General features: G+C 38.9%; 1 protein-coding gene across 4 annotated transcripts in view; it reads left to right on the top strand.

Annotated features, from left to right (window-relative positions):
* The window catches only part of Cad86C (Cadherin 86C), a 2,678,031-nt gene that overhangs the window by 1,950,532 nt on the left and 701,377 nt on the right, over nucleotides 1-26,122 (top strand). For all 4 annotated transcript variants that reach the window (XM_067760173.1, XM_067760172.1, XM_067760174.1 and 1 more), the window contains one exon: nucleotides 245-1,532. In XM_067760173.1, the coding sequence (XP_067616274.1) occupies nucleotides 245-1,532 (1,288 nt within the window). The remainder of the gene's footprint in view (nucleotides 1-244; nucleotides 1,533-26,122) is intronic.

Below are 26,122 nucleotides of genomic sequence, written 5' to 3'. Positions count from 1 at the left end.
TTATTTGGAAGCGATTGGTAACAGCTACAGCGCTTAATTTGGCTGTACGCCATTTACGCAAAATCCTGAACTCCCCTAATATATCTTTTACTTCAATTATTCCGAAGATCAGTACAATATCCTACCTATCTCTCCATGGCTCTAGGATTTAAGACTAGGAAAATTTATAAATTTTAGCTTAATTGTATTATTTAGAAAACTTCCATTTCATGCATGTTTAGTATAATGTCATTTCTCCTTTCAGCTACATTTCGAGAGTCGATGAAAATGTACCACCAGGTACAGCACTAACATTTGGCGATCCATATGTACCGCGTGTCTACGATGATGGTATCGATAAAAATGGAGCATTCTCTTTAACTTTAATTAATAACAATGGAACATTTGAGATTGTACCAAATATTGTGGAGCGCAGCGCCATATTTCTTTTACGCGTACGTGACAATGTTTTGCTAGATTATGAGAAACGCCACTTGGTGCAGTTACAAATACTAGCACAAGAAATAGGACCAGTAACAAATCTTTCTGCCATAGTAAATGTAACAGTATTCATAAATGATGTCAACGACAACCCACCCACCTTTAAACAAACATTATATATGGTAGAACTGCCGGAAAATATGACTATTGGAATAGAGGTTGTCAAAGTAACAGCTGAAGATGTAGATACGTTTAGTTCAAGTGGACTTGTTCGCTACACTGCAATATTGGGATATTTAAATACTTCATTAAATCTTGATTCTGAATCGGGTTTAATTACATTGGCGACAAATAATCATGGTTTTGACCGTGAAGTAATGCCTGAATATCACTTATATGTGGAAGCTCGAGACTTTGGTGGCAATGGCAATCGAGCTCAGGTGTCTCTTATTATTCAACTACTAGACGTCAATGACGAGTCTCCCATATTTGAAAAGAATCTTTATGAATTCATTTTGGACTCAGACTTAACCAAGTTTACGTCTATGGCTTTCATATATGCTTCGGATAAGGATGCGTCTGAACCAAATAATCAAGTTCGCTACGAAATAATTAACGGTAACTATGACAATAAATTCAATTTAGAAAAAGTAACTGGCGAGTTAACAGTAAGAGAGAAAATGACACTGCGAAAACGAAGACAGTCAAAACCCACCTTTGGTGCTCATATGTTTTTCCTAACAGCACGTGCTTATGACCTCGGAATCCCAATATTGTCTAGCACGACTAATATTCGTATATATCCACCCGAAATCCGCACACGAACAGTGACGTTTGTGGTGCCAGGAGAAAATCTCGACAAATTGAACACCGAAGAAATACTAGCCACAATAACGGGGGGCAAAGTACTTATTCATGATATAAAGCTGCTGCCGTCTGGTACAGACAACATTTCAGAAAGAAATGCTTCTAAATTGAAAAGTAGTGTTGTAACAGCTACAGTTCTGTATAACAGTTCCTCCGTTGTAGATATATCACAGATACAACAGCGTTTACTAAAGAGCAATGGTTCACATGCAATAATGAGCGTAGTCGATGCTGCAGGAACAGATGTAAGCCTAATACACATAAGTATATGTATATGAATTTTTGTTCGTTTATGCATGCAGCTGTTACACTAACCTTATTAAAGTTGTTATTTTGCTTAGCTTATGCTATAAAATCAACATCAGTGTTAGGATATTTGGCTCTTGCGAAATTTGCTTGCGAAGTTAGTAGGTGCCAAGATTAAGTTATTACAAGCATAAATGGCAAATGCGGCGTACTATAAGCCACACTGCGTCTCAATAATTATAGTAAGTATTGTAGCTGGCTACTGCGATCAGTATTCTCATTCTGCAAATTAATTAAATTAAAAAGAAGATAACATAAACAAAATGATAATGAATTTTTATTTTGAAATTTTAACAATACCTGTTGTAAACAGCTTATCAGAAACAAAACTATAAACTATAACTTAAAGTCAACCAATATCGAAATCTTTGCCGTAAAGAAGGTATTATACATCGTGCTCCACCTGCCACGCCGAGGGTCATGGGTTTAAGTACCTGGCAGAGTAATATCAAACATTTTAAAAAAGTGTTTTCATTAACACTTTTCGATAACTGTTCGCTCTCAGCCATGTCTGCATAAAGACATAAATAAAAAATATCGTTTTGTTGACTCAAAAAAAAGTACCGAAAAAATATTTTGTTTCTTTATATCGGTATTATTAACGTTAATCATGAAAATAAAGTTTCATTCTGGTAACGGGTATTAATTGATTGTGTGCATATGAGAGCATGTACCATTCTGATAATAATGAATTAGAAAACACCGCGGAATCAGTGAAAGACTAAAGCCCAAAATCAACGAACTGGGTGGGCCTTATAAATGCGGTTTCAGATCTGGTCTTCACGATACACCAGATCTTGGAGATGATTCGCGATAAGAGAATATGTTCCAAGTTTCTAGATTCTAGCTCCACTTGAAGTTACTATAAACTCGATCGCAAAATTCCACAAATTTTCCAAATATCCCTAAATATCTCGATTTCTGCCTAGTACAAGATCGCTTCTGATAATGAGCAGGGATGGGCGTTATAAACAATTTTATGAAACGATTGACGAAAAAAAATTTGTATGATGAAAAACAAATTAGCAAGCATATCTTGAATAATGGGTACTAGTACCCACTTGTATTTTTTTTTTCAACTCTCTGTGTGCATCCAGTGTTGGCGGTAGTGCAATTATGCTCTATTAGTTGAGCATGGAGTGAATATATAGCAAAATGTTCTAACTTATTTAAAGTTTTCATTAAAATTTTGAATTTGACCTAAGTAAGACGTTCTACTTTTTGATTGCATTTTCTAAAATTTTCTACAAACTTTTCAAATGTAATTAAAACGTTTTAGTATGGAGTTCCTTAAACAAAAATATAAAAAAATAAGTAAAATCAAATGAAATTGACATAGAGTTATGATGAAATGGCTTGAAATTTAATTGAAAATTTGCCTTTTCCGCAAAATTTCGAATAGAATAGAGGATACCTTCATAAAAAATAAAATTAAAATACAAAAATATTATGTAATGAGAAAGAAGGCAGAGTTTACTTAAAACAATTTAAAATAAAAGAAACAAAATTAAGAACTTAAAGTGCAAAAAAAAAAAACTTAAGTGAATTGAAAAAACAGTTCCATATAACAACGCAATAAGTACGCTCATATCTTTTTCCGGGGTTTGATGTTATCATTGTGGAAATATGAAGATTTTAATGTTTGGATATTTAATGTTGGGAATTTTTAAACTCTCCATTGCATGAATATATATATGATCTATCATAAAATATTGTCTGTGAACGATATAATACCAAGGTATAATAATAAATATGGTAGAGTAATAATGGCCTATGCAATATACGGAAATTAAAATATGTAAGAAACTACAAAATTTAATAAAAATAAAATTAAAAAATACAAATTCATGAAATTAAATAAATTGGAATTAAAATATGTAGAAAAATACAATATTTAATGAAAATAAAATCAAAAAAATAAAAATTTATTTTCAAAAATATAATAGCTGAAATAAAATTAATTTGAAAAAAATGTGTGACATAAATATATAAAGTTCAATAAAATTTCAAATATGAAAAATATGCATGACTATATTTTTGAAGTAGTAAATGTCCCCGAATATTTTGGTACTTTCGGTTGTTTTGTTTTTGGTTAAAAAATTGAAAATTTCCGACTCAGTCAAGTTGTATTTAAACAGTAATAAACTAAGTTGAAATAAAAGAATATATAATAAAATAAAATAAAATAGAAATAACAAAATAAATTAGCATAAAAGACAACATAAAAAATGAATTGTTATATTTTTGGAGGCAATTTATTTTTTTGTTTAGTATACGACGTACTTTATCTAAAATGAGCAGCAAATCTGGATATGGAAAAACATTTTCGGGTAATTTTCTATTAATTGTTATAAATAAATTTAGTTAGTTTCAACAAAAGTTTTTGAAAGCAACTAAAATAAGAAACAAAGAATCTGTTAAATAAAGATCTGTGTATGTATTTACGTGTAAGTGAAATTTTCCACAAAAAATGGGCCAGTCAAAAATTTTTTCTATTTAAGGTTTTTTTTGTACGCTACAAATGATTCTGGAACAATTTTTTTAGGATTTTGGAACAGGCTGCTATAAGTAAGTGGCAACAATGGAGAAACATTATTTGTATGTAGGTGAAGGGTTTGGGCAGTACGACTACGCAGCTTTTGAATTGAGTGGGGTTACATAATATGTAGATTTATGGCTTTGAATTGAGCACTTATATAATTAGTCCTACAGATAGTGCGCTTTTGTGCACGAAAGTAAATTCGATATTTGGAGAGATTGTTCGAATTTACAAAAAAAAAATTTTTATTAATTATAAACAAATAGAGTAATATTTGTTAACAAAAATAGGCCTATGCACTGCGGCTGATCCATACGAATCGATTCATATAACTTTTATATTATTTTACGTATGCTAAGTATGCGAAACAGCCTGTCAATTGATTGTATGTAAATTTTGTAAGCGTATTAATATATAGATATAGATAGTAGAGTAAATTATGGCCTATGCAATACGGATATAAAAATAGGTAAGAAAATACAAAATTTAATAAAAATAAAATGAAACTAAATAAATTGAAATTAAAATATTTAGAAAAATACAAAATTTTATGAAGTTAAATCACAAAAAATAATAATTTATTTGCAAAAATACAATAGCTGAAATAAAATTAATTTAATAAAAATGTGTGACATAAAATATAAAGTTCAATAAAGTTTCAAATATGAAAATATGCGTGAATTTACATTTTTTGATGTAGTAAATGTTCCCAAACATTTTGGTATATTCGGTTTTTTTGGTACAAAAATATTCAGGAAAGTTGCAGCTGCGAGCGTTTATACTTTTGAAATGGAAAAAGGCCATTTGCTGCCGGTTGCCGTTTTGACCTAAAACCAAAAAGTTTTTTGGGACGTTTTTTTTTCATTTAATATGCAACGTGAAAAATTCCTATGCAGTCAAGTTGCATTTAAATAATAATAAAGTAAGTTTAAATATAGAATATATAATAAAGTAAAATAAGAAATAATAAAATAAATTAACATGAAAGACAATATTAAAAATTTAATGTTAGAATGGCACTAAGATAAAATAACTCACATTACGTTATCATGTACACAGGAATATGAAGACATGTAAACAATTTCCAATACCCAATGTAATCTCGAAACAAATAAATATTATCAGTAATGCACAGAAATAGTATAAATAGATGTTAGACTAAAAATGTAAGATAGTTCTGAAAATAAAAGAAGTCTGAAACGAGCTCTTGTTCATAAATATATATATTTTATTTCAACTTCCTTCTCGGATTCATAACTGGGGGCTTAACCAAACCTTTAAGCTATCCAGCACTATCCATTAAAGAAAAGGACAGGAAGAAATTCCACGGGAAGAAGAACTTCCAGCACTAGATCTTTGAAAAAAGTGCTTTTATTTCAAAAAATAAAAGATTCAAATTCCGGGAAAATTGGAAAAAAATAACGAATAAATCTTGATATACAGGTACAACATTCAACCAACGTTATAGTAACATACAACGAATCCTGATGCCAGCAGACAGCACATCAGACTGGATTCGCGGAGAAAGCGACAAGAAGGCTTAAATCTGTCGCGTCCATTGTTGGATATGAACCCTGAAATGACAACACAAGAAATCGCAAGCCTGAGAGAACAAGTCTTTGTTCTGACCACAGGGCTCAATGAAATCCAACAGAATAAGTTCCGTGGCAACATCTAACATCACAGTCACCAAACAATACCAGAACTCTATACCACATATCACCAATGAGTCACAAATCAACCTAGAAATTCTTACAACGTTACCAATATTCATAGGCGACAAGAACCATTATCGATCATGGAGGAAAATGGCCTGGACACACATGGAAAATGTAAAGAATTACCCTACGACACCCCCGTACTACACGGCATTCTCTATTATACATTCGAAAATACAAGGAGAGGTGGCCGAGATTTTAATTAACCACGACACCAAATTCCATTTTTATGATATAATAAATCGTCTCGATTACACCTATGCAGACCAGAGACTTCTGCATCTGTTGCTCGAAGAAATGAAAAGAATAAGGCAGGGAAAAAACCTTGGCAGAGTTCCATTGCGAAATCAGTAAGGCACTTAATCTTGCACCCACTAAAGTTGACATGGATAGCTCATGAAATCCATCACATATGGAAGAATATGCAAACAAGGAAGCTGTAAGGACACTCATTCTTGGTCTGAACAGCAAATATACCAGCGGCACTCTATATAGCCACAATCCAAAGGACTTAGAAACCGCTTACGCTATCGCAAGTACGATATACCACAATAACGTGAACTCACAATTCGACGTTCCGTTATATAAACAGCACAGATAATATAATAAATAGTACATTGCAGTATCAAAACCAAAGCAGAAGATATCACGAGGTACCACAAAGGTACAGACCGAGTGTATAGGTGCACTACAACCAAACTGCACCCAGGCAACAGCACGAACCAATGGGCGTAGATCCATCACAGCAGTACACGAAATCCGCAAATTATAGTAGGGATCATTCTGCTCCACAAAAAACAGATATGTATGCCAATTGCAAGGGCTACCTCCAAATAATCCATTTCGGGGAGATTCTCAAAAAAGAAACCGATGTCCTTCATCTCGCAATTACAACACACAACAGAAGGTACAAAGTGTAAATTAAACACGCGAGGAAGAATTACAATCGCTTGCACCAGATACGAAAATGATGAATATGAAACAGGCAGTGTTTTTTTTTGGTACATGAACGATTTTCCGTGTCTGCAACGCCAATGCAGGGATACAGGCAAATAATGAACACCCTGATCGACATTGGCACAACAAACAATTACATAAGTAAAAAATGTAACATCGGTAAGTCTATTCCCATTAAACCTGTAAAAGTGAAAACTCTTCACGGTTACTCAATAACAAAATCAAAAAAAAAAATTAACCCTATTAGAACATAATCTCACATTTTTTGAAACAGATGCATTAGAAGAATTTGATATGCTTCTGGGTGAACAGGGACTTAGAAAAATAAAAGCAAAAAGCAACTTTTTCGAGTTGGGGCCAAGAAAGAAAGTGAATCTGAGCAAAAAATTAATTATACAGTTAATAGTGAAAAGTAGGTATATTGCAGAAATCGAAGAAATGATGCAAAAAGATGGAATCAAAAACGAAGTGCTACCTTATACTACCGCGATACATTGGACCAAGCAATATCCGTACCCTATGTCGGATAATGACCTCATTAACACAGAAATCAAGAAACTTTTAAAAAATTGAAATAATTCAACCAAGCAAAAGTCCGTACAACTCTCCCAATTGGACAGTCGCTAAAAAAGGTACCGATGAACAAGGGAAACCTAAGCGCAGATTGGTCGTAGACTTTCAGAAGCTAAACGCTCAAACTATCACAGATAGATACCCCATTCCTGATGTGACTATGACCATACAGCATTTAGGTAATGCAAAGGTATTTACAACCTTAGATTTACAGTCTGGTTTCCATCAGATCCTTATTAAGAATCCGACAGTGAAAAATCGGCCTTTGGTGTAAATGGAGCTAAGTACGAATTCCTTCGTATGCCATGCGGGCTGAAAAATGCCCCATCCATCTTTCAAAGATGTGTTGATGATATCCTTAGACCATATATCGGGAAGTTCGCATACGTTTATATAGATGATGTTCTCATTTATTCTTCCTCTCCCGATGAACATAGCGAACATATCTGCAAAATCATAAACGCGCTTTACCAGGCCAACATAAAAATCTCCAACGAGAAATCCCACTTTTTCCAAGACTCTGTGGAATACTTAGGGCATATAATTACATACAACAGGATCACAGTTGATCCTGCAAAAGTACAGGCAATCAAAAATTTCCCTATTCCCACAACACTGAAGGAACTCAGATCCTTCCTAGGTCTCCCTAGTTATTTCATAAAAAATGAAATAAAAATATTATGTAATGAGAAAGAAGCAGAGTTTACTCAAAACAATTTAAAATAAAAGAAACAAAATTAAGTACTTAAAGTTCAAAAAAATAAGTAAGTGTATAAACAGTTCCATATAACAACGCAATAAGTGCACTCATACTTTTTTCCGGGTTTTAATGTTATCATTGTGGAAATATGAAGATTTTAATGTTGGGATATTTAATGTTGGGATTCCAATTGAGATTTATATAAGTAATTAATTTATATTGAATTTGTAAACTCTCCATTTCATGAATATATGTGATCTATCATAAAATATTGTCTGTGAACGATATAATACCAAGATATAATAATAAATATAGTAGCGTAATATACGGCCTATGCAATACGGAAATAAAATATGTAAGAAAATGCAAAATTAAAAAAAATAAAACTAAAAAATACAAATTCATAAAATTAAATAAATTGGAATTAAAATATGAAGAAAAATAAAAAATGTAATGAAAATAAAATCAAAAAAAAAAAATTTCTTTGCAAACATATAAAAGCTGAAATAAAATTAATTTGAAAAAATGTGTGACATAAAATATAAAGTTCAATAAAATTTCAAATATGAAAATATGCATGACTTTATATTTTATGAAGTAGTAAATGTCCACGAATATTTTGGTACTTTCGGTTTGTTTTGTTTTTGGTAAAAAAATATTCAGGCAAGTTGCATATGCGAGCGTTTGTAGTTTTGAAATGGGAAAAGCCGCTATGATGCCAGATGTCCTTTTGACCTAAAATCAAAAAGATTTTTAGGACGTTTTTTTCATTTAATATACAACGTGAAAATTACCGACCAAGTCAAGTTGTATTTAAACAATAATAAACTAAGTTGAGATAAAAGAATATATAATAAAATAAAATAAGAAATAATAAAATAAATTAGCATAAAGACAACGTAAAAAATTTTATGTTATATTTTTGGAGCAAATTTGTTTTTTTGTTCAGTATACGACGTACTTTATTAAAATGAGCAACAAATCTGGATATGCAAAAACATTTTCGGGTAATTTTCCATTAATTGTTATAAATAAATTTGGTTAGTTTCAACGAAAGTTAACTCATTATTTGTGATTTCATGTTTTTTTGAAATCAACTAAAATAAAAAACAAAGAATCTGTTAAATAAAGATCTATGTATGTATTTACGTGTAAGTGAAATTTGCCACACAAAATGGGCCGGTCAAAATTTTTTTCTATATAAGGTTTTTTTGTACGCTAAAAATGATTCTGGAACAATTTTTTTAGGCCACTATAAGTAAGTGGCAACAAGGGAGAAACATTATTTGTGTGTAGGTGAAGGATTTGGGCAATACGACTACGCAACTTTTGAATTGAGCGGGGTTACATAATATGTAGATTTGTGTCTTTGAATTGAGCACTTATATAATTGGTCCTACAGATATTGCGCTTTTGTGCACGAAAGTAAATTTCGATATTTGGAGAGATTGTTCGAATTTACAAAAAACTTTTTCTATTAATTATAAACAAATAGAGTAATATTTGTTAACAAAAATAGGCCTATGCTTTGCGGCTGATCCACACGAATCGATTCATATAACTTTTATGTGATTTTACGTATAAGTATGCGAACCAGCCTGTCAATTGATTGTACCTATGTAAATTTTGTAAGCATATTAATATCTAACATATAAAATTCTTCTGTCACGGTTTTAGAGGCTTAACTCCTCCGAAACGGTTGAACCGATTCTCATGAAATTTTGTGAGCATATTGGGTAGGCCAGCGTCTACCTTTTTTTCGCTACGTGCCTAGGGTCTTTAGATCAAAACGTGGACCCGGGTGCCCCTAGAATGTGTTTATACAATATGGATATCAAATGAAAGCTGTTGATGAGTGCTATAGTACAGGACAATTTTCATAGGCCAAAGATATAGGCCAAAACGTGGACCCGGGTACCCCTAGAATGTGTTTATACAATATGGATATCAAATGAAAACTGTTGATGAGTGTTATAGTACAGGATAATTTTTATACAACTGGGAGGCTAGGATCTCGAGATATAGGCCAAAACGTGGACCCGGGTACCCTTAGAATGTGTTTATACAACATGGATAACAAATAAAAGCTGTTGATGAGTGATTTAGTACAGGACAATTTTAATAAAACTGGAAGGCTAGGGTCTCGAGATATAGCCCAAAACGTGGACCCGGGTACCCCTAGAATCTGCTTATACAATATGGATATCAAATGAAAGCTGTTTATGAGTGATTTAGTACAGGATAGGTTAGGTGGTAGCTGCCCTGATAAGGATAGCTCACTTGGACAACACCAAGGTCCGTTGTGATACCACATACACAAAAATAACGGTGACTTAGATCTAGCTACTTAGAGAATCGTTGGGTAGCAACGATAAAGCTCCGAATGATACCGATCTCAACTTTGGATATATCCTCGGGAGTTCCAAGTGAGTCGCAACCGAAATACTTTCGCCTAGTTCTGGCAAAAGCTGGACAATCAAGCATAAAATGATTGGTGATTCCACCTCATCATCCTCCATACAGCTGCAGCAGGATGGAGTTTCCAGTATATTGAGACGTACCGTATGAATACCCATGGGACAGTGCCCTGTCAAAACCCCAATTACCATTGATAGGTGAGCCTTAGTGAACCCAATTATTTCAGCAGACCTCCTGCCATCCACTTTTCGTCAGAAAGATCTTGCTACCCTGCAAGACGTGGTATCCGCCCAACGTATGCTGAGCTGATTCGAGGCCCAGCTATGGAGGAGCAATCCACAGGTGGCCAGCGGGATCCCGAAATCCCTACAGCCATCTTCATCCGGTTCAGTTGTATGGATGCGGGCTAAGAGATCCGCTTGACAGTTACCCGGGATATCACTATGGCCCGGGACCCAGATAATCTTAATTGTAAAATAATTCGATGCAATCGCAAGCGAGGTCAGGCACTCCCATACCACCCTCGATCGCACTGTAGTTGAGCTCAAGGCGTTGATAGCCGCTGGGCTATCAGAGTAGATGTTAAATTCCCTAACCGTAGTAGCACTGGATAGCATTCCATCCACCGCATCCTTAATCGCAGCAATTTTCGCTTGGAATACACTGCAGTGATCAGCCAACTTAAACTTGCGGTTTAAATTTAGCTCTTGACAAAAGACCCCCTCGGTCCCATGCCCCAGATAATTCCTCTTCCCCACTTCTCTCTCTGGAATAACTGGGGTGAAGGTTGTATAAGGAGCAGCTATCGGCATACAGTAGTCCGTTCTGTCCGGGATAAAGTCGAAACTGGTAAGAAGGCTAGAGTGTCCGCGGTCAGAAAATCCATATCCCATATCACGAAGCCTGACCAACGACCTTGCCACGGCCGCCTTTCCCGCAATATCTACTGGGTATATGTTCAGCATGACGTTCTGTGTCAAGGTAGGTGTTGTTCTGAGAGCGCCACTGATACCGATCAGCGCCGTTGGTTGCACTGACACTAACATTTTGGAGGTGCTCGCTGTGTACAGTGCTTTCCACCAGACCAGCACCCCATATAGCAGAATCGGTTTGACCACCATCTGGCGAGAGCCCCCATCTCTTTCCGATAGCCCCTCTGCAGCAGTACAAGGCAATGGCGGCCTTCCTGGCCCGATCTTCCACATTGGGCCTCCAGGACAGTTTCTTGTCCAAAACAATCCCCAAATATTTAACTCTATCAGAAAGTACCAACGGTACCCCTCCAATGGGCGAAGTTCTGAAATCGGGCATCTTATATCTCCTTGTAAAAAGAACCAATTCCGATTTTCCCGGGTTGATCGCCAATCCACATGATTCAGCCCACCTAGCCACAGTATCCAGGTAGCCCTGCAGAACATCGAGCACTGTGCCCAGAAATTTGCCTCTGACTAGGATAGCGAGGTCGTCTGCATAGGAAACCACCCGAAAACCATTGGCTTCCAGCTCCACAAGAAGCTCGTTGACTACCAAAACCCAGAGGAGAGGAGATAGGACACCACCTGTGGCGTACCCCTGCACACCTTCCTCTTAATTATGGCCCCTCCCCACTCCGCTGCGAAAATTTTGCCGCACAGAAGTTTGCTAATAAATTCAACCAGAGCCGCCTCGACTCCTAAACCCACCAGAGCTCTTTCGATTGCCCCCGGTAAGACATTGTTAAAAGCCCCCTCGATGTCTAGAAAGGCACCCAGAGCATACTCTTTGTGTTCTAGGGATTCCTCTATGTGCTTTACAATCAAATGGGGAGCCGTTTCCGTCGATCTGCCCTTGCAGTACGCATGCTGTGAAGCCGACAGTAACCCCCAAGGTATCCTTTCCCGTAGATACAGATCGTCAACCGCTCAAACGTCTTAAGAAGAAACGACGAGAGACTGATTGGCCTGAAATCCTTAGGTGATACATGAGAGTTTCTGCCGGCCTTCGGAATGAAAATAACCCTAACCGTGCGCCAAGATTTCGGGATATAGTTAAGCCTGAGGCAGTTAGTATAGATGATGGCCAACCAGCGGCAGGAAACCCCCAAAGACTTTTGAAGTTGCGCAGGAATGATTCCATCCGGCCCGGAGACTTATAGGGCTTGGACGACCCTATAGCATAGGTTATTTGACTTTCCCGTATTGGAATGGCAGGCACTTCTGCATGGCCAACGACCGCCGACCATGCAGGCAAAGATTCCTGCGCAAATGGGACATCGGTAAAGCGATTGTCCAGTAAAAGCTTTAGGGACTCCTCGCTACTCATCGACCAGTCCCCACCATCATCTCTCAGATACCCCAGAGGAGCGGGATTAATAGAGAGTATTTTTCTAAGCCTCGCGGATTCATTACAGCCTTCTACGTTTTCGCAGAAGCTTCGCCATGCATCTCGCTTGGCTATTCTTATTTCATATTTATAAATCCCCAGACTCACCTTATAGAGCTCCCAGTCCGAGGTTAATTTACTCCTCCTGGCTCTATTGAAGAGCCGCCGACTGGACGCTGTTGGGTTGTCAAGAGAACCCGACCACCAGGGCGGCTTGCCCTTCCCCCTGTAAGTTTTCAATGGGCAGGACAGCTGAAAGGCGCTATTGCTTGCCGAGAGTATTCTAAAAGAACGTCTATCTCAGATTCGGACAGGTCCGAACTAACGGTAGGCGCCGCAGGCAACAGCTCTCCCAGCTTCCTACAATACAAGTCCAGTTAGTACTTTTAGGGTTCCCAAAAGATATTTTACCGGGACGTTCTTCGTTCACCGAGAACTCAATATGTCGGTGATCAGATTAGGAGTGCTCGTCGTAATAAAAGTCGGGTCATTCCCCCTATTGCATATACAAAGTCCTCCATCTACAATAAAAGTAAATAAAGACTCACCTCTAGTGTTGGTATCCGATCTTCCGCAGATGCTATGATGGCATTAGCATCGGCACCGATAATCACGCCAACACAACTCCGCCTTGCTTCAGCGGTGATTTCGCTCAATATCGCAAGTGGTGGTCCCGCTGCATTCCCGTGGGGCATGTACGCTGAGACCACCCACATTTAATTACTTCCTCGCTCGAAGCAGACCGTGGTTACGTTAGCGTTGCTGAAATTAGGGAGAATAAAAGCTTTAATCTCTTTTTTAACAAGCACACAGGATCTAGGCCCACTTGCCTCCCCATGCACCAAGGTGTTGAATTTTCCAGTCTGTAATCCTGAAATCTTACTGCCGTTACTACTCAACCATGGATGCTGGACAAGGACTATATCCACTCCGCCTTTTTCAAGGCAGAGCAACAAATTTGCGGAAGCCGTCTTAGAGTGCTGAAGATTAATTTGACGGATTTTCATCACAACCGCTCTTCTTCCGCACCCCATCATTGGCGGATTCGTGTTAGTCGTGTCCATTCTAAAAAGTCCCCCCTCAAGGCCGCTATCCGGAGCCAATTGTGTAGTCGCCCTTCAACGGTCTCGTGGTTATCTATGCTATGCAGGGAGGCCATGCGAGGGTTGACGCATTACCTTATGAGTAATGCGTTCAGAGCCAGACCGGACGAGAAGCGGGAAAAATTTCAACCGCACCTACACCACCAACTTAACGGCGACGCAGCCGGAACGTACCTTGAAGCCCGCCACGGTTTTAACGGGGCGTGCGCAGGTGCAGCATAAGCCTACCAGCCATTTCGGTAGGGTTTCACCCCGACCTACTAAGGTGGCAGAATACCGCACCTATCAGCCCAAAGTCATCAAGTCAAAATTGAATGTCAATAATCAAAAGCCCTATACAATCCAGTTCGTCACCGTTGTGTACCGATCATGACTCTTAAAGAGTCGTCCCTCCCCTGATCTCGGCACAATGACTCAGGGGTGCGGGTTTTATCGAGTTGTCCTCTCTAGATCCGTCATTATCAGTAGAAGCAGGGGCACCTCGAGTAGGACGTGAAAGCTAATCACGCGTGACATTCGTCACTATGGCCGGTCTAAGACTGATAACAGTCCCTGATCCAGAGCTTGGAACCACTTATGATATCCCAGCCAAGTATCTTAGCCCCCGAAGATGAGTGCTGTAGTACAGGATAAGAAGAAGAGTAAAAAGGCGGTAAAGTTGTGAATATTTTAGCTCCGCATTTTTTATTGTTTAACGTGAATTCCAAACGATATAAACGCGTAAACAACGCTTAAATACTCACAACATCTTACTGGACATCAACTAAATCTAAAACAAGCGGACAACAAGCACTGTGGGAGTAACATCATAATCCTGATTTGCTTTGCTGCTCCAGTGGAGTCAGCAGTCAACGTCTCAGCCGCTGCGCAGCGAAGGTAAATAAATATAAACAATCAAGTGTTCCTGCAAGTTGCCTGTACTTAAATAGGCAAAACAAAAACCTGCCTGACTGCTTTGTTGTTGTACGGCATTCGTACCGCTGATTTTCTTTTTTGTTTGTTTTGTTGTTCGCTTTGCTTCTTCTGTCTGTGACGTAGTGCTTAATATTTGCGCCTGTTCAGCATCATAAGTGCATTGGTGAGTGACAGGAGAAGGAAGGTTGGTGGCATACGAAGGGAAGAAGAATATTGGCAGTGCTGCCACCACGTTTAGTTTTAGTTATCTATTATTATAACTAGATCTGATATAAATTATTAGTAGTTACACATATAAAAGTAGTATAAGATAATGTACTAATATAATCAATGTATTTGTTTGTGACAACTTCGCAAACAATAAACATCCATAATGCCAACAGAATGTAAAGAGTGTACAGCGAAATTGCTGCAGGTAGGTGAAATGATAGCAAGCTCAGGTGGGTGTGGCTATAGTTTTTGCATCAAATGTAGTAACATAAAGCGAAACGAGATAAAAATAATTTCAGAAAACATGAATTTAAAATGGTAATTTTTAAAATGGTTTATTAGTAACTTGAAGGCAGCTAGCGAGAACGTTAACACTAAGTTGACGTTTGCTCAGGCCGGTTAATTAAATGAGAACAAAATCGTTATTAAACCGAAAAATCAAAAAAAGGAAGCGAAGGAAACTAAGGAAGCTTTGAAGAAAGTTGTTGATCCCACATATGGCCTTGTAAGAAATGTTAAAGAGATAAATAAAGGGGCTATAATTGTGGAATGTAGAAACTAGGAAGCTTGTGAGCAAGTGCGTCAGAAAGTACAAGACACTATAGGAAAAGATTACGAAGCGGAGAAAACAAAAAATAAAAGTGAAATAAAAAAGATAGTTAAGATAGTTGCCATAACTGAAAAAATTAGCAATGAACGGTTAATAGAGTGTTTAACGAAGCAACACGATTAATGTGCAGGAAAAGAGTTTGTAGTTAGAAAGGTGTATGAAAATACGAATCGTAGGGAGGAAAGTTATATTGCATTAATAGAAACTGATGCAATAACATTTGAGAATATATTGCAGCAAAAGAGACTATATATAGAGTGGGATACTTGTGTCGCTTAAACACACGTAAGTGTTTTGAGATGCTTTAAGTGCGCGGGATATAAGCACAAAGCGAGCGATTGTACTAATAAAGTGGCTTGTAGCAAATGTGCTGGATCCCACGACAGCAAGGAATGTACATCAAATACGATTACATGTATTAACTGTTATGAACTGGTGAAAAACAAAGTGATTGAAGTAGGTGTCAATCATCCCGCTTTCAGTAAAGACTGTCCAGCGTACAAAAAACACGCACAGTTAAAAAATAAAGTGCGCGTTTAGCAACGAGCATTAAATGAGCTGGACTGTATATATTTAAATAGAAATAGTATTGTTTCTAATAAAGGTGAGCTAGAACGCCTTACAGAACTTCGGAAACCTCATATGATTCTTTGTTCAGAAAGCTGTTGCACAGATGAAATAACAAACCTAGAGGTAGAGATATCAACATATAAACCTTTACGGTGTAGTTAAAATATCAGACATAAAGGGCGTGTTTTAGTATATGTACATAACTCAATGGAGTATAAAATAGTTTACAATAACGCAATTAACAAAAATATTTGGTGTATAATAATAAAAATCAAAAACATCTTTCCCAGTATCAAATAGGATTGATTTATCATTCGCCTAGTGCGAGTGATGCTGACTTTATTTCATAACTAAACGAAATTCTAAACAACAACTTCTTACACATGACAAAGTCGTCTTCATTGGGGATTACAACACAAATCTTAACAGAAGCACAACATATAGCAAGCAGTTAGTTGACATATTTAGGTATTGTGCTATGGAACAAAAAATAGATTTTTACACCCGAAAGACCGAAAATACCGAAACAATGATTGATCTTCTCTTTACGAACTGTGAATGCATTTCATGTGAAAAATTGGAAGAAAATCAGATTTCAGATCACGAAACCATACAGTTCAATATCAAGTTAGACAGAGAATTTCAAATGAGAGCTAAAAGAACCATAACATCTTGGGAATATTATGCATGTGATAGTCTTGTCAACCAATTACGACAGGTTTTGAGAATCTCAGTGTCGAAAACAATGTCTCAATCCTAAACAATACATTATCGAATGCAATGACTACATTAACATACTCAAAAGAAATCTCTGTGAAACTTATGAACAAATGGTACGACTGTGAACTAGCGAATCTGCACAAATATAAATTCAATCTATACAAAATAGCTCAAAGAACAGGTGAATGGAATGAATACAACCTTACAAAGCGTAGGTATAAACGTCTGATAAAGATTAAAAAGGCCAAGTATATGGAACAAAAAATCACACATAATGTTGGGGATAGTAAGGCAATGTGGAAGCATTTGAAGAAAAATATATGCATGTCCAAAGAAAATAATGGAATCAATAAAATATTGATAAACGACCAACTATATACTCAGGAGAATAAAATAGCCCAGTCCCTCAATAACTATTTCATTGACAGCATAGTCGAAATCAGCTCGAATATTCCACTTAATAACAATAACGTAGCATTTTCGGCTGTTGAAAATAGTACTCTTACTTTCAAATTTCAGAAGGTATCTATGAGCGATATACTAGAAATAGTAAGTTAATTCAAAAATAAAATAGGAGGGAAAAAACTTATAACTGAAGGAGTCATAAGGGACTCTATAACATACACGGGATACTTTTATACTCAAATTGTAAATGAAAGTCTAGCCAAATGGGTAGTTCCTAACCTATGGAAAACTTCAATTTTGGTACCAATAGAGAAAGTCAAGAACACTATAAGAGCTGATAAGATAAGACCTATTAACACGTTAGCGTGTGAGGAAAAGATACTGGAAACTGTAGTTAAAAACCAGCTAGTGAAGTACCTAGATGATAATAAAGTTATTATACCGCAGCAATCAGGCTTTCGGAAAAAACATTCTTGTGAAAGTGCCTTGAACCTTGTTTTAGCTAACTGGAAAGAAGATCTGAGTAGAAATAAACATATAATAGCTATATTCCTAGACTTAAAACGTGCTTTTGAGACTATTGACCAAAATTTATTGCTAAAAAAACTTTATAGCATAGGTGTTACTGAAACGGAGCTAAAATGGTTCCAAGACTTTATCATGAAGAGAAGTCAAAGAACTGTAATGGGATCATCCCTGTCTGAACAAAGAGAGGTGCCTGTTGGACTTCCGCAAGGGTCTGTCCTGGCACCTATATTGTTTAATATCTATATTAACGATATAACCAATTCTCTAAAGTACTGTGATATTAAACTTTTTGCTGACGATACATTGTTGATGTTTAGTGGAGATAATATCACTAAAATATATACTACGTTGAGTTTATCATCCATTTTGATTCCTAAGTACTTGATAGTACTGACTTTGTCCATAGCTTCGCTGTTTATATTTAGAAGTGGTAACTCATTGTTTTGAAAATTTCTTCTTGAAATGACCATAAATTTTGTTTTGCTTATATTGAGTCTCAATCTATTCGAGCATAACCAATCTTACTTACTTACTTAATTGGCGCTTAACCGTCTAAACGGTTATGGCCGTCCAACAAGGCGCGCCAGTCGCTCCTTCGCTCCGCCAACCGGCGCCAATTGGTCACACCAAGGGAGTTTAAATCGTTTTCCACCTGGTCCTTCCAACGGAGTGGGGGCCGCCCTCTACCTCTGCTTCCATAGGCGGGTTCCGGTAGAAACACTTTCTTGGCCGGAGCATCATCTTTCATTCGCATAACATGGCCTAGCCAGCGCAGCCGCTGCGCTTTAATTCGCTGGACTATGTTGATGTCTGCGTATAGCTCGTACAGCTCATCATTAAATCTTCTTCGGTACTCGCCATCGCCAATGCGTAGAGGTTCATAAATCTTTCGAAGAACTTTTCTCTCGAACACTCCTAAAGCCGCTTCATCTGCTGTTGTCATGGTCCATGCTTCTGCCCCATATAGCAGGACGGGTACGATAAGTGACTTGTAGAGTACGATTTTCGTTCGCCGAGAGAGGACTTTACTTTTCAATTGCCTACCTAGTCCAAAGTAGCATTTATTGGCAAGATTGATTCTTCGCTGGATTTCAGTGCTGATGTTGTTGCTAGTGTTGATGCTGGTTCCCAAATAAACGAAGTCTTTTACTATTTCGAAATTATGGCTGCCAACAGTAGCGTGGTTGCCAAGGCGCATATGCGCTGACTCTTTGCTCGATGACAGCAGGTACTTCTTTTTGTCCTCATTCACCATCAAACCCATCTTTACCGCTTCTTTTTCCAGCTTGGAGTAAGCAGAACTAACAGCGCGGGTGTTTAGGCCGATGATATCAATGTCATCAGCATATGCCAGTAATTGCACGCTTTTATAGTATATTGTTCCAGTGCGGTTAAGTTCTGCAGCTAGTATAATTTTCTCCAGCATCAAATTAAAGAAATCTGAAACCTCGTTTAGTTTCGAACGGCTCGGAGAGGTCCTTCCCAATTCTGACTGAGCTGATGGTGTTGCTCAACGTCATTTTGCACAGCCGTATAAGTTTTGCGGGGAAACCAAATTCAGACATAGCGGCATATAGGCAGCTCCTTTTCGTGCTGTCGAAGGCGGCTTTAAAGTCGACGAAGAGGTGATGTGTGTCGATTCTCTTCTCACGGGTTTTTTCCAAGAGTTGGCGCATTGTGAAAATCTGGTCGATGGTAGATTTACCAGGTCTGAAGCCGCACTGATAAGGTCCAATCAGCCGGTTCACGGTGGGCTTCAATCTTTCGCACAATACACTTGAAAGGACCTTATATGCGATATTAAGAAGGCTGATTCCACGATAGTTGGTGCATTTTGCAGTATCCCCCTTCTTGTGGACTGGGCAAAGAACACTTAGATTCCAACCGCCGGGCATGCTTTCGTCCGCCCATATTTTGCTAAGAAGCTGCTGCATGCGCCTTACCAACTCCTCGCCGCCGAACTTGAATAGCTCCGCAGGCAATCCATCAGCGCCCACGGCCTTGTTGTTTTTCAATCTGGTTATTGCTATTCTAACTTCGTCATAATCGGGCGGGGGGACATATATTCCATCATCATCGATTGCGGGATCGGGTTCTTCATCTCTGCGCGGTGAATTGCTGCCTCCATTTAGGAGAGCAGAGAAGTGTTCCCTCCATAATCTACCATAAATTTTGTTTTGCTTATATTGAGTCTCAATCTATTCGAGCATAACCAATCATATACACAATTTAAGTCTTCTTGTAATTTTATATATGCTCGAATAGATTGAGACTCAATAAATTTACAAGAAGACTTAAATAGTGTATATGATTGGTTATGCTCGAATAGATTGAGACTCAATATAAGCAAAACAAAATTTATGGTTATTTCAAGAAGGAATTTTCAAAACAATGAGTTACCACTTCTAAATATAAACAACGAAGCTATTGACAAAGTCAGTACTATCAAGTACTTAGGAATCAAAATCGATGATAAACTCAACTTTAGTGAGCACATCGATTAGACGGTTTGGCAAATAAGATACATTTCATGCAAAGAACCTGCAAGTACTTAAGTAGACGGTACAAGGTAATGGTTTACAGATCGATAATCGAACCTCACTTCATATATTGTCCAACATTATTCTTCATTATCATAGATAACCAAATTTACAAATTGCAAAAGCAACAAACCCGAGCTATGCGATTTATTCTTAGGAAACGCTATGACACACCTATCAGAGATATGCTCGCCACTCTAAATTGGCTAAGCATTAAACAGGTACCGTTTTATCATACGATGAATTTTATTAGAAACATAATAGAAGGCAACTTGCCTGATTATTTGAAAAGTAACATAATATATGTAAGAAATGTTCATTCCATAAATACAAGAAGAAGAAATGACTCTACCTGCTTATAGAACAGAAGCAGACAAATGTAATTTGTACTATAAAGGACTAAAATTCTACAATGAATTACCAAATGATGTTAAATCTAGTAAAATAAGGGAATTTAAGCACAAATTGTACAATTACTGTAGAACACTGCCATTCTAGTGCAAGATGGGCAAACTTTCGAATCATCAATAGCATTGCATATATCCCGATTACTCTACGCTGGCACTAGGAAGCTTTCCCACGTATGAAAAAGTAGCCGAAGCTCATACTGTAACGCATCACTCATCCTAGTAAGTACATCGCCGTTCAGATGTTCCTTCGCACTTTAGATACGTTAACAGCGTTAGATGCAACTGGCAAAATCCTTGCATTGGTGTCATTCGTCTGCTACCCATCTCTCACTCCATTTGTGCAGTCAATAGATGCAGATAAATTAATTTAATTAGAATATATATTAATTACTATATATAGGTATAAGCTAGGCTTAGTACAAGCTGTAAGAAATAAATAAATTAAAAATTAAATTAATTTTCATACCCCTGGGTGACTAGGATCTCGAGATATAGGCCAAAACGTGGACCCGGGTACCCCTAGAATGTGTTTTACAATATGGATAACAAATGAAAGCTGTCGATGAGTGATTTAGTACAGGATAATTTTCATACAACTGGGAGGCTAGGGTCTCGAGATATAGCCCAAAACGTGGACCCGGGTACCCCTAGAATGTGCTTATACAATATGGATATCAAATGAAAGCTGTTGATGGGTGATTTAGTAGAAGATAATTTTCATACCCCTGGGTGACTAGGGTCTGGAGATATAGGCCAAACGTGGGCCCGTGAACGCCTAGACAATGTTTTTTGGGTACCAAATTGAAGCTGTTGATGAGTGATTTAGTACAGGGTAGTTTTCATACCTATTGGTGACTAGGGTATCGAGATATAGGCCAAAACGTGGATCAGGTTAACACTAGGATGTGTTTTTACATTATGGATATCAAATTGAAGCTGTTGATGTGTGCTTTAGTACAGAGTAAGTTTTATGCCGCTGAGTGACTAGGGTCTCGAGATATAGGCCGAAGCTTGGATCAGGGTAACACTGGGATGTGTTTTTACATTATGGATATCAAATTGAAGCCGTTGATGTATGCTATAATACAGAGTAAGTTTTACACCGCTGAGTGACTAGGGTCTCGAGATAATGGCCAAAACATGGACCCGGATACCCCTCGAATATGTGTGTATTATGGATATCAAATGAAAGCTGTTGCTGAGAGCTCTAAAGATCATTGTGATATTCGATTTAGTCGCATCAACCTGGCAAAACTGATAAATATGCATGCGAAGCCGAAATAAAGACAAGAATTAATAATACCCACATACCAATTTATATACGTCCTATTCGATTTGCCTGAAATTTCGTATATAAATTTGCCTATATTAGTATTTACGATGCTTTTTTCCGGGAAGTATGCCAGAGCGGACTGGGACTGGGATTAGGACTAGGACTGGGACTGAGACTGAGACTCGGAGTGGGAGTCGGACTGAGACTCGTAATGGGACTGGTACAAAATACACACCACCCTCTGGGACTGGCAATAAGAGATGAAGAAGAAGGCAGTCGGTTCTATGTACCGGAGCGACTCGGGATTTTTCCCGACCAAGGGCTGTCATTTCAGTGTAACCCCATTTAATTTGTTGCGTCCCTCCCACAAATTGTCATCCTCCCAGCAGATCCTTGCAGCGGGACTTCTCCATATTTTCTTGCTCCGGGAAGGTATCGAATCCAATCCGGGTCCGTCTCCTGACCACGGTCCTGAGATATGGTTTTGCTGCATCTGCCGGAAAAGAATCTTTTTAGGACGGTCATACTCTGTTCAGTGTGTCTCGTGTAAGGGATGGTTGCATCGGACAGGTTGTTCTGGGCTTGATCCCAAAACCCGACGTCCACGTAACTTTTATAAATCTTTTGTGGCTCCTTGCTGATCACGCCCAAGGGCGTCCCGTAGTCTACGCCTTAGCACCCCCCCTACCTTCCAGCAGCTCCGCTGCTCAGCAAGCCACAAGAAGTACCCGCTGCTGCTGTTGTTGTTGTTGTAGCAGTGCTTCGCTCCACCTAACAACCGCGACCGATTACAAATTGTCATCAATATCCTCTAACGGGAGTCCAAGGAAATTTGCTGTTTCAACATGGGTGGACCATTATGAAGGGGTGTTAGATGCGTTGGTTCCACATTACAATTAAAGAGATGGTTGGTGTCATGTGGGGACACATTGCAAGCGGGGCATACATTTTGAATGTCGGGGTTGATTCTAGATAGGTAAGAGTTTAACCTGTTACAGTATCCAGAACGAAGTTGAGCAAGAGTGACACGCGTATCCCGGGGGAGTATGCGTTCCTCTTCCACAAGTTTTGGGTACTTTTCTTTGAGTACTGGATTCACCGGGCAATTCCCGACATAAAGTTCCGACGCCTGTTTGTGGAGCTCACCAAGGACCTGCTTGTGTTTTTTTGCTTCATACGGCTGTGTTCTCAGGTGCCGTATTTCCTCAAAATGCTTACGGAGATGACTCCTTAAGCCCCTAGGCGGTGTTGGTTCATCAATCAGATGTCTGTTTAGATGCCCAGGTTTCTGGGTATTCAACAGTAACTGCTTGGTTAACATCTGTCCCTGATGGGGAGTATTATCGCCTCATTATGTAGATGGTGTTCTGTGGACATAAGAAGACAGCCCGTGGCGATTCTGAGAGCAGTATTTTGTCAGGCCTGTAGCTTCTTCCAGTGGGTAATTTTTAGGCTTGGCGACCATATGGGTGACGCGTAGCACGTAAACGGCTGGCCAATTGCTTTGTATGTAGTAATGAGCGTTTCTTTATCTTTTCCCCAGGTACTGCCAGCAAGGGATTTGAGGATTTTATTACGGCTCTGGATTTTCGGAACAATTGCGGCTGCGTGCTCACCAAAATGTAGATCCTGATCAAACGTCACTCCCAAGATTTTGTGATGTAGGACGGTCGGTAGCGTAGTGCCATCGACGTGGATGTTCAAAATGGTCGACATTTGGGACGTCCATGTTGTAAATAAGGTCGCGGAAGATTTAGTCGGTGATAATGCCAGGTTTCGCGAGGCGACAAAACTGGAGAGATCAGGAAGGTAGCCGTTTATTCTGTTGCAGAGCTCATCGATCTGTGGGCCTGGGCCTGTGGCCATTATTGTGCAGTCATCGGCGTATGAAGCGATAATGAATCCTTCTGGTGATGAAGATAGCTTAGATATGTAGAAATTAAACAAAAGTGGGAATGGGACACCACCGTGTGGTACCCCTTGTTTAATTCTTCTTGGTTTTGATATTTCGTTTTTAAATTGCACCGATGCCTGCCGACCACCCAGATAATTTGCGGTCCACCTTTTAAGACATGGGGGAAGGGTAGACCCTTCCGGGTCTTGCAGTAACGTGACATGGTAGACCGTATCAAAAGCTTTTGATAGGTCTAGCGCTACGAGTACTGTTCTATGGTGGGGGTTTTGATTTAAACCGCAATTTATCTGGGTGCTGATCGCATTTAGCGCGGTGGTGGTGCTATGGAGTTTTCTGAAGCCATGCTGATGACAGGCTAGCTGCAAATTTGCTTGGAAGTAGGGGAGAATAATGGCTTCAAGCGTCTTTGCTACTGGCGATAGGAGAGATATCGGACGATACGACTCTCCTATGTTAGCTGGTTTCCCAGGCTTTAGTAGCGGGACCACCTTGGCCATTTTCCATTTTTCGGGTATGACAAAGGTGGAAAGAGACAGGTTGAAGACATATGCTAAGTATTTGAAACCCTCTTTCCCTAAGCTTTTAAGCATCGACATGGCTATGCCGTCTGGGCCCACTGCTTTGGATGGTTCAGCATGACCAATGGCATCTTCAACCTCTCTGACGGTGATGGTAATTGGTGACGCGCTGAATTTATGTTTATGTGCGTGTCTGTTGGCCCTCCGTCTATCTTTGTCGACCGTAGAATGCATAACATATTGACGGCAGAAAGCGCTCGCGCATTGATTCGATTCCGACAGCACTTTATCGCCGAAGGCGATGGAAACTTTGTCATTGTGCTTAGACGGATTCGATAGGGACTTTACGGTGGACCAAAGTTTACCCACACCGGCAGAGAGGTTACAACCTCTTAGGTGCTCCTCCCATTTCGCCCGCTTGTGTTCATCCACAAACAATCTGATGCGTTCATTTATATCCCTTATTTGGGCATCGCCTGGGTCGAGCTGTCTTATAAGGTCACGTTCTCAATTTGCGGCCTCCGCCGGGAAGTGGGGCCGAATTTCGGGAATTCTCCTGGCGGGAATGAAACGTGCCAAGGCGGATTCAATGACCTTGCGGAAAGCGCGCTCCCCTTGGCGGGCATCAGTTGGGATGGGGAGGGCAGCAAAGAGGTCGTCTATAAAAGATTTGTATTCGTCCCACTTTCCTTTTTCAAAGTTTATGAAAGTGCGTTTTTCTGTAACGATGAAGTCGGCGGTACGCTCGAACGAAAGAAGTATAGGCAGGTGGTCGGATGCCAATGTTACCATCGGCTGCCAGTTGACGCAGTTTTCGTGTTCTGCGCTCACGATTGAGATATCCGGCGAACTGTGACAGCTTTGTACCATACGTGTGGGGCCGTCTCCGTTTATTGTGCAGAACGTCGTTTCTTCTGTTTGATCCGCCAACATCTCACCACTACTGTCCGCCCTCAAGTTTGAATACCATAGATCGTGATGGGCATTAAAGTCGCTTAAGATAATGCGATTGTTGCCAGTGAGTAAGGCGGTAATATTAGGGCGGTATCCACTGGGGTAATAGGTGGCAGGAGGGATGTAGAAGAAGCACTGCTACAACAACAACAACAGGGATTTAGATGTTGATGATTTCTAGGTTTGCATCGCCTGACGGGACAGATAGGCCTTGACGTTCTAAGACATTGTCCCTGCGGTCGATGCCAGGATCAAATATATGATATGGCACAGAGTGGTGTATGATAAACGCGAGGCCGCCTCCATTTCCGCTCATGCGATCTTTTCTGTGGACATTATACTCAGAACAGGTTTGCAGTGCAGATCTTGCTGTGAGTTTAGTCTCTGCTGCTCGCGCCCCACGGCGCAAACGGCTAATACCACTCATAACTACTATATCCGTAGTAGAGTCGGTAGCAATGCCGAGCATCAGCCCCTGCCCCCGTCTATTTCCCCCCTCTTTTCCGTATGTTTGTTTATATATGTATGCATGTATCTAATTTAATTATTCATTAATATAAATGCGTTGAATTAAGGTAAGGCCACATTAGGC

This window comes from Eurosta solidaginis, chromosome 1, assembly GCF_040869045.1.
Source record: "Eurosta solidaginis isolate ZX-2024a chromosome 1, ASM4086904v1, whole genome shotgun sequence".
Lineage (NCBI taxonomy): Eukaryota > Metazoa > Arthropoda > Insecta > Diptera > Tephritidae > Eurosta > Eurosta solidaginis.
The sequence above is the reverse complement of the archived record's forward strand: the minus strand, read 5'-3'. Positions and strand labels throughout refer to the sequence as shown.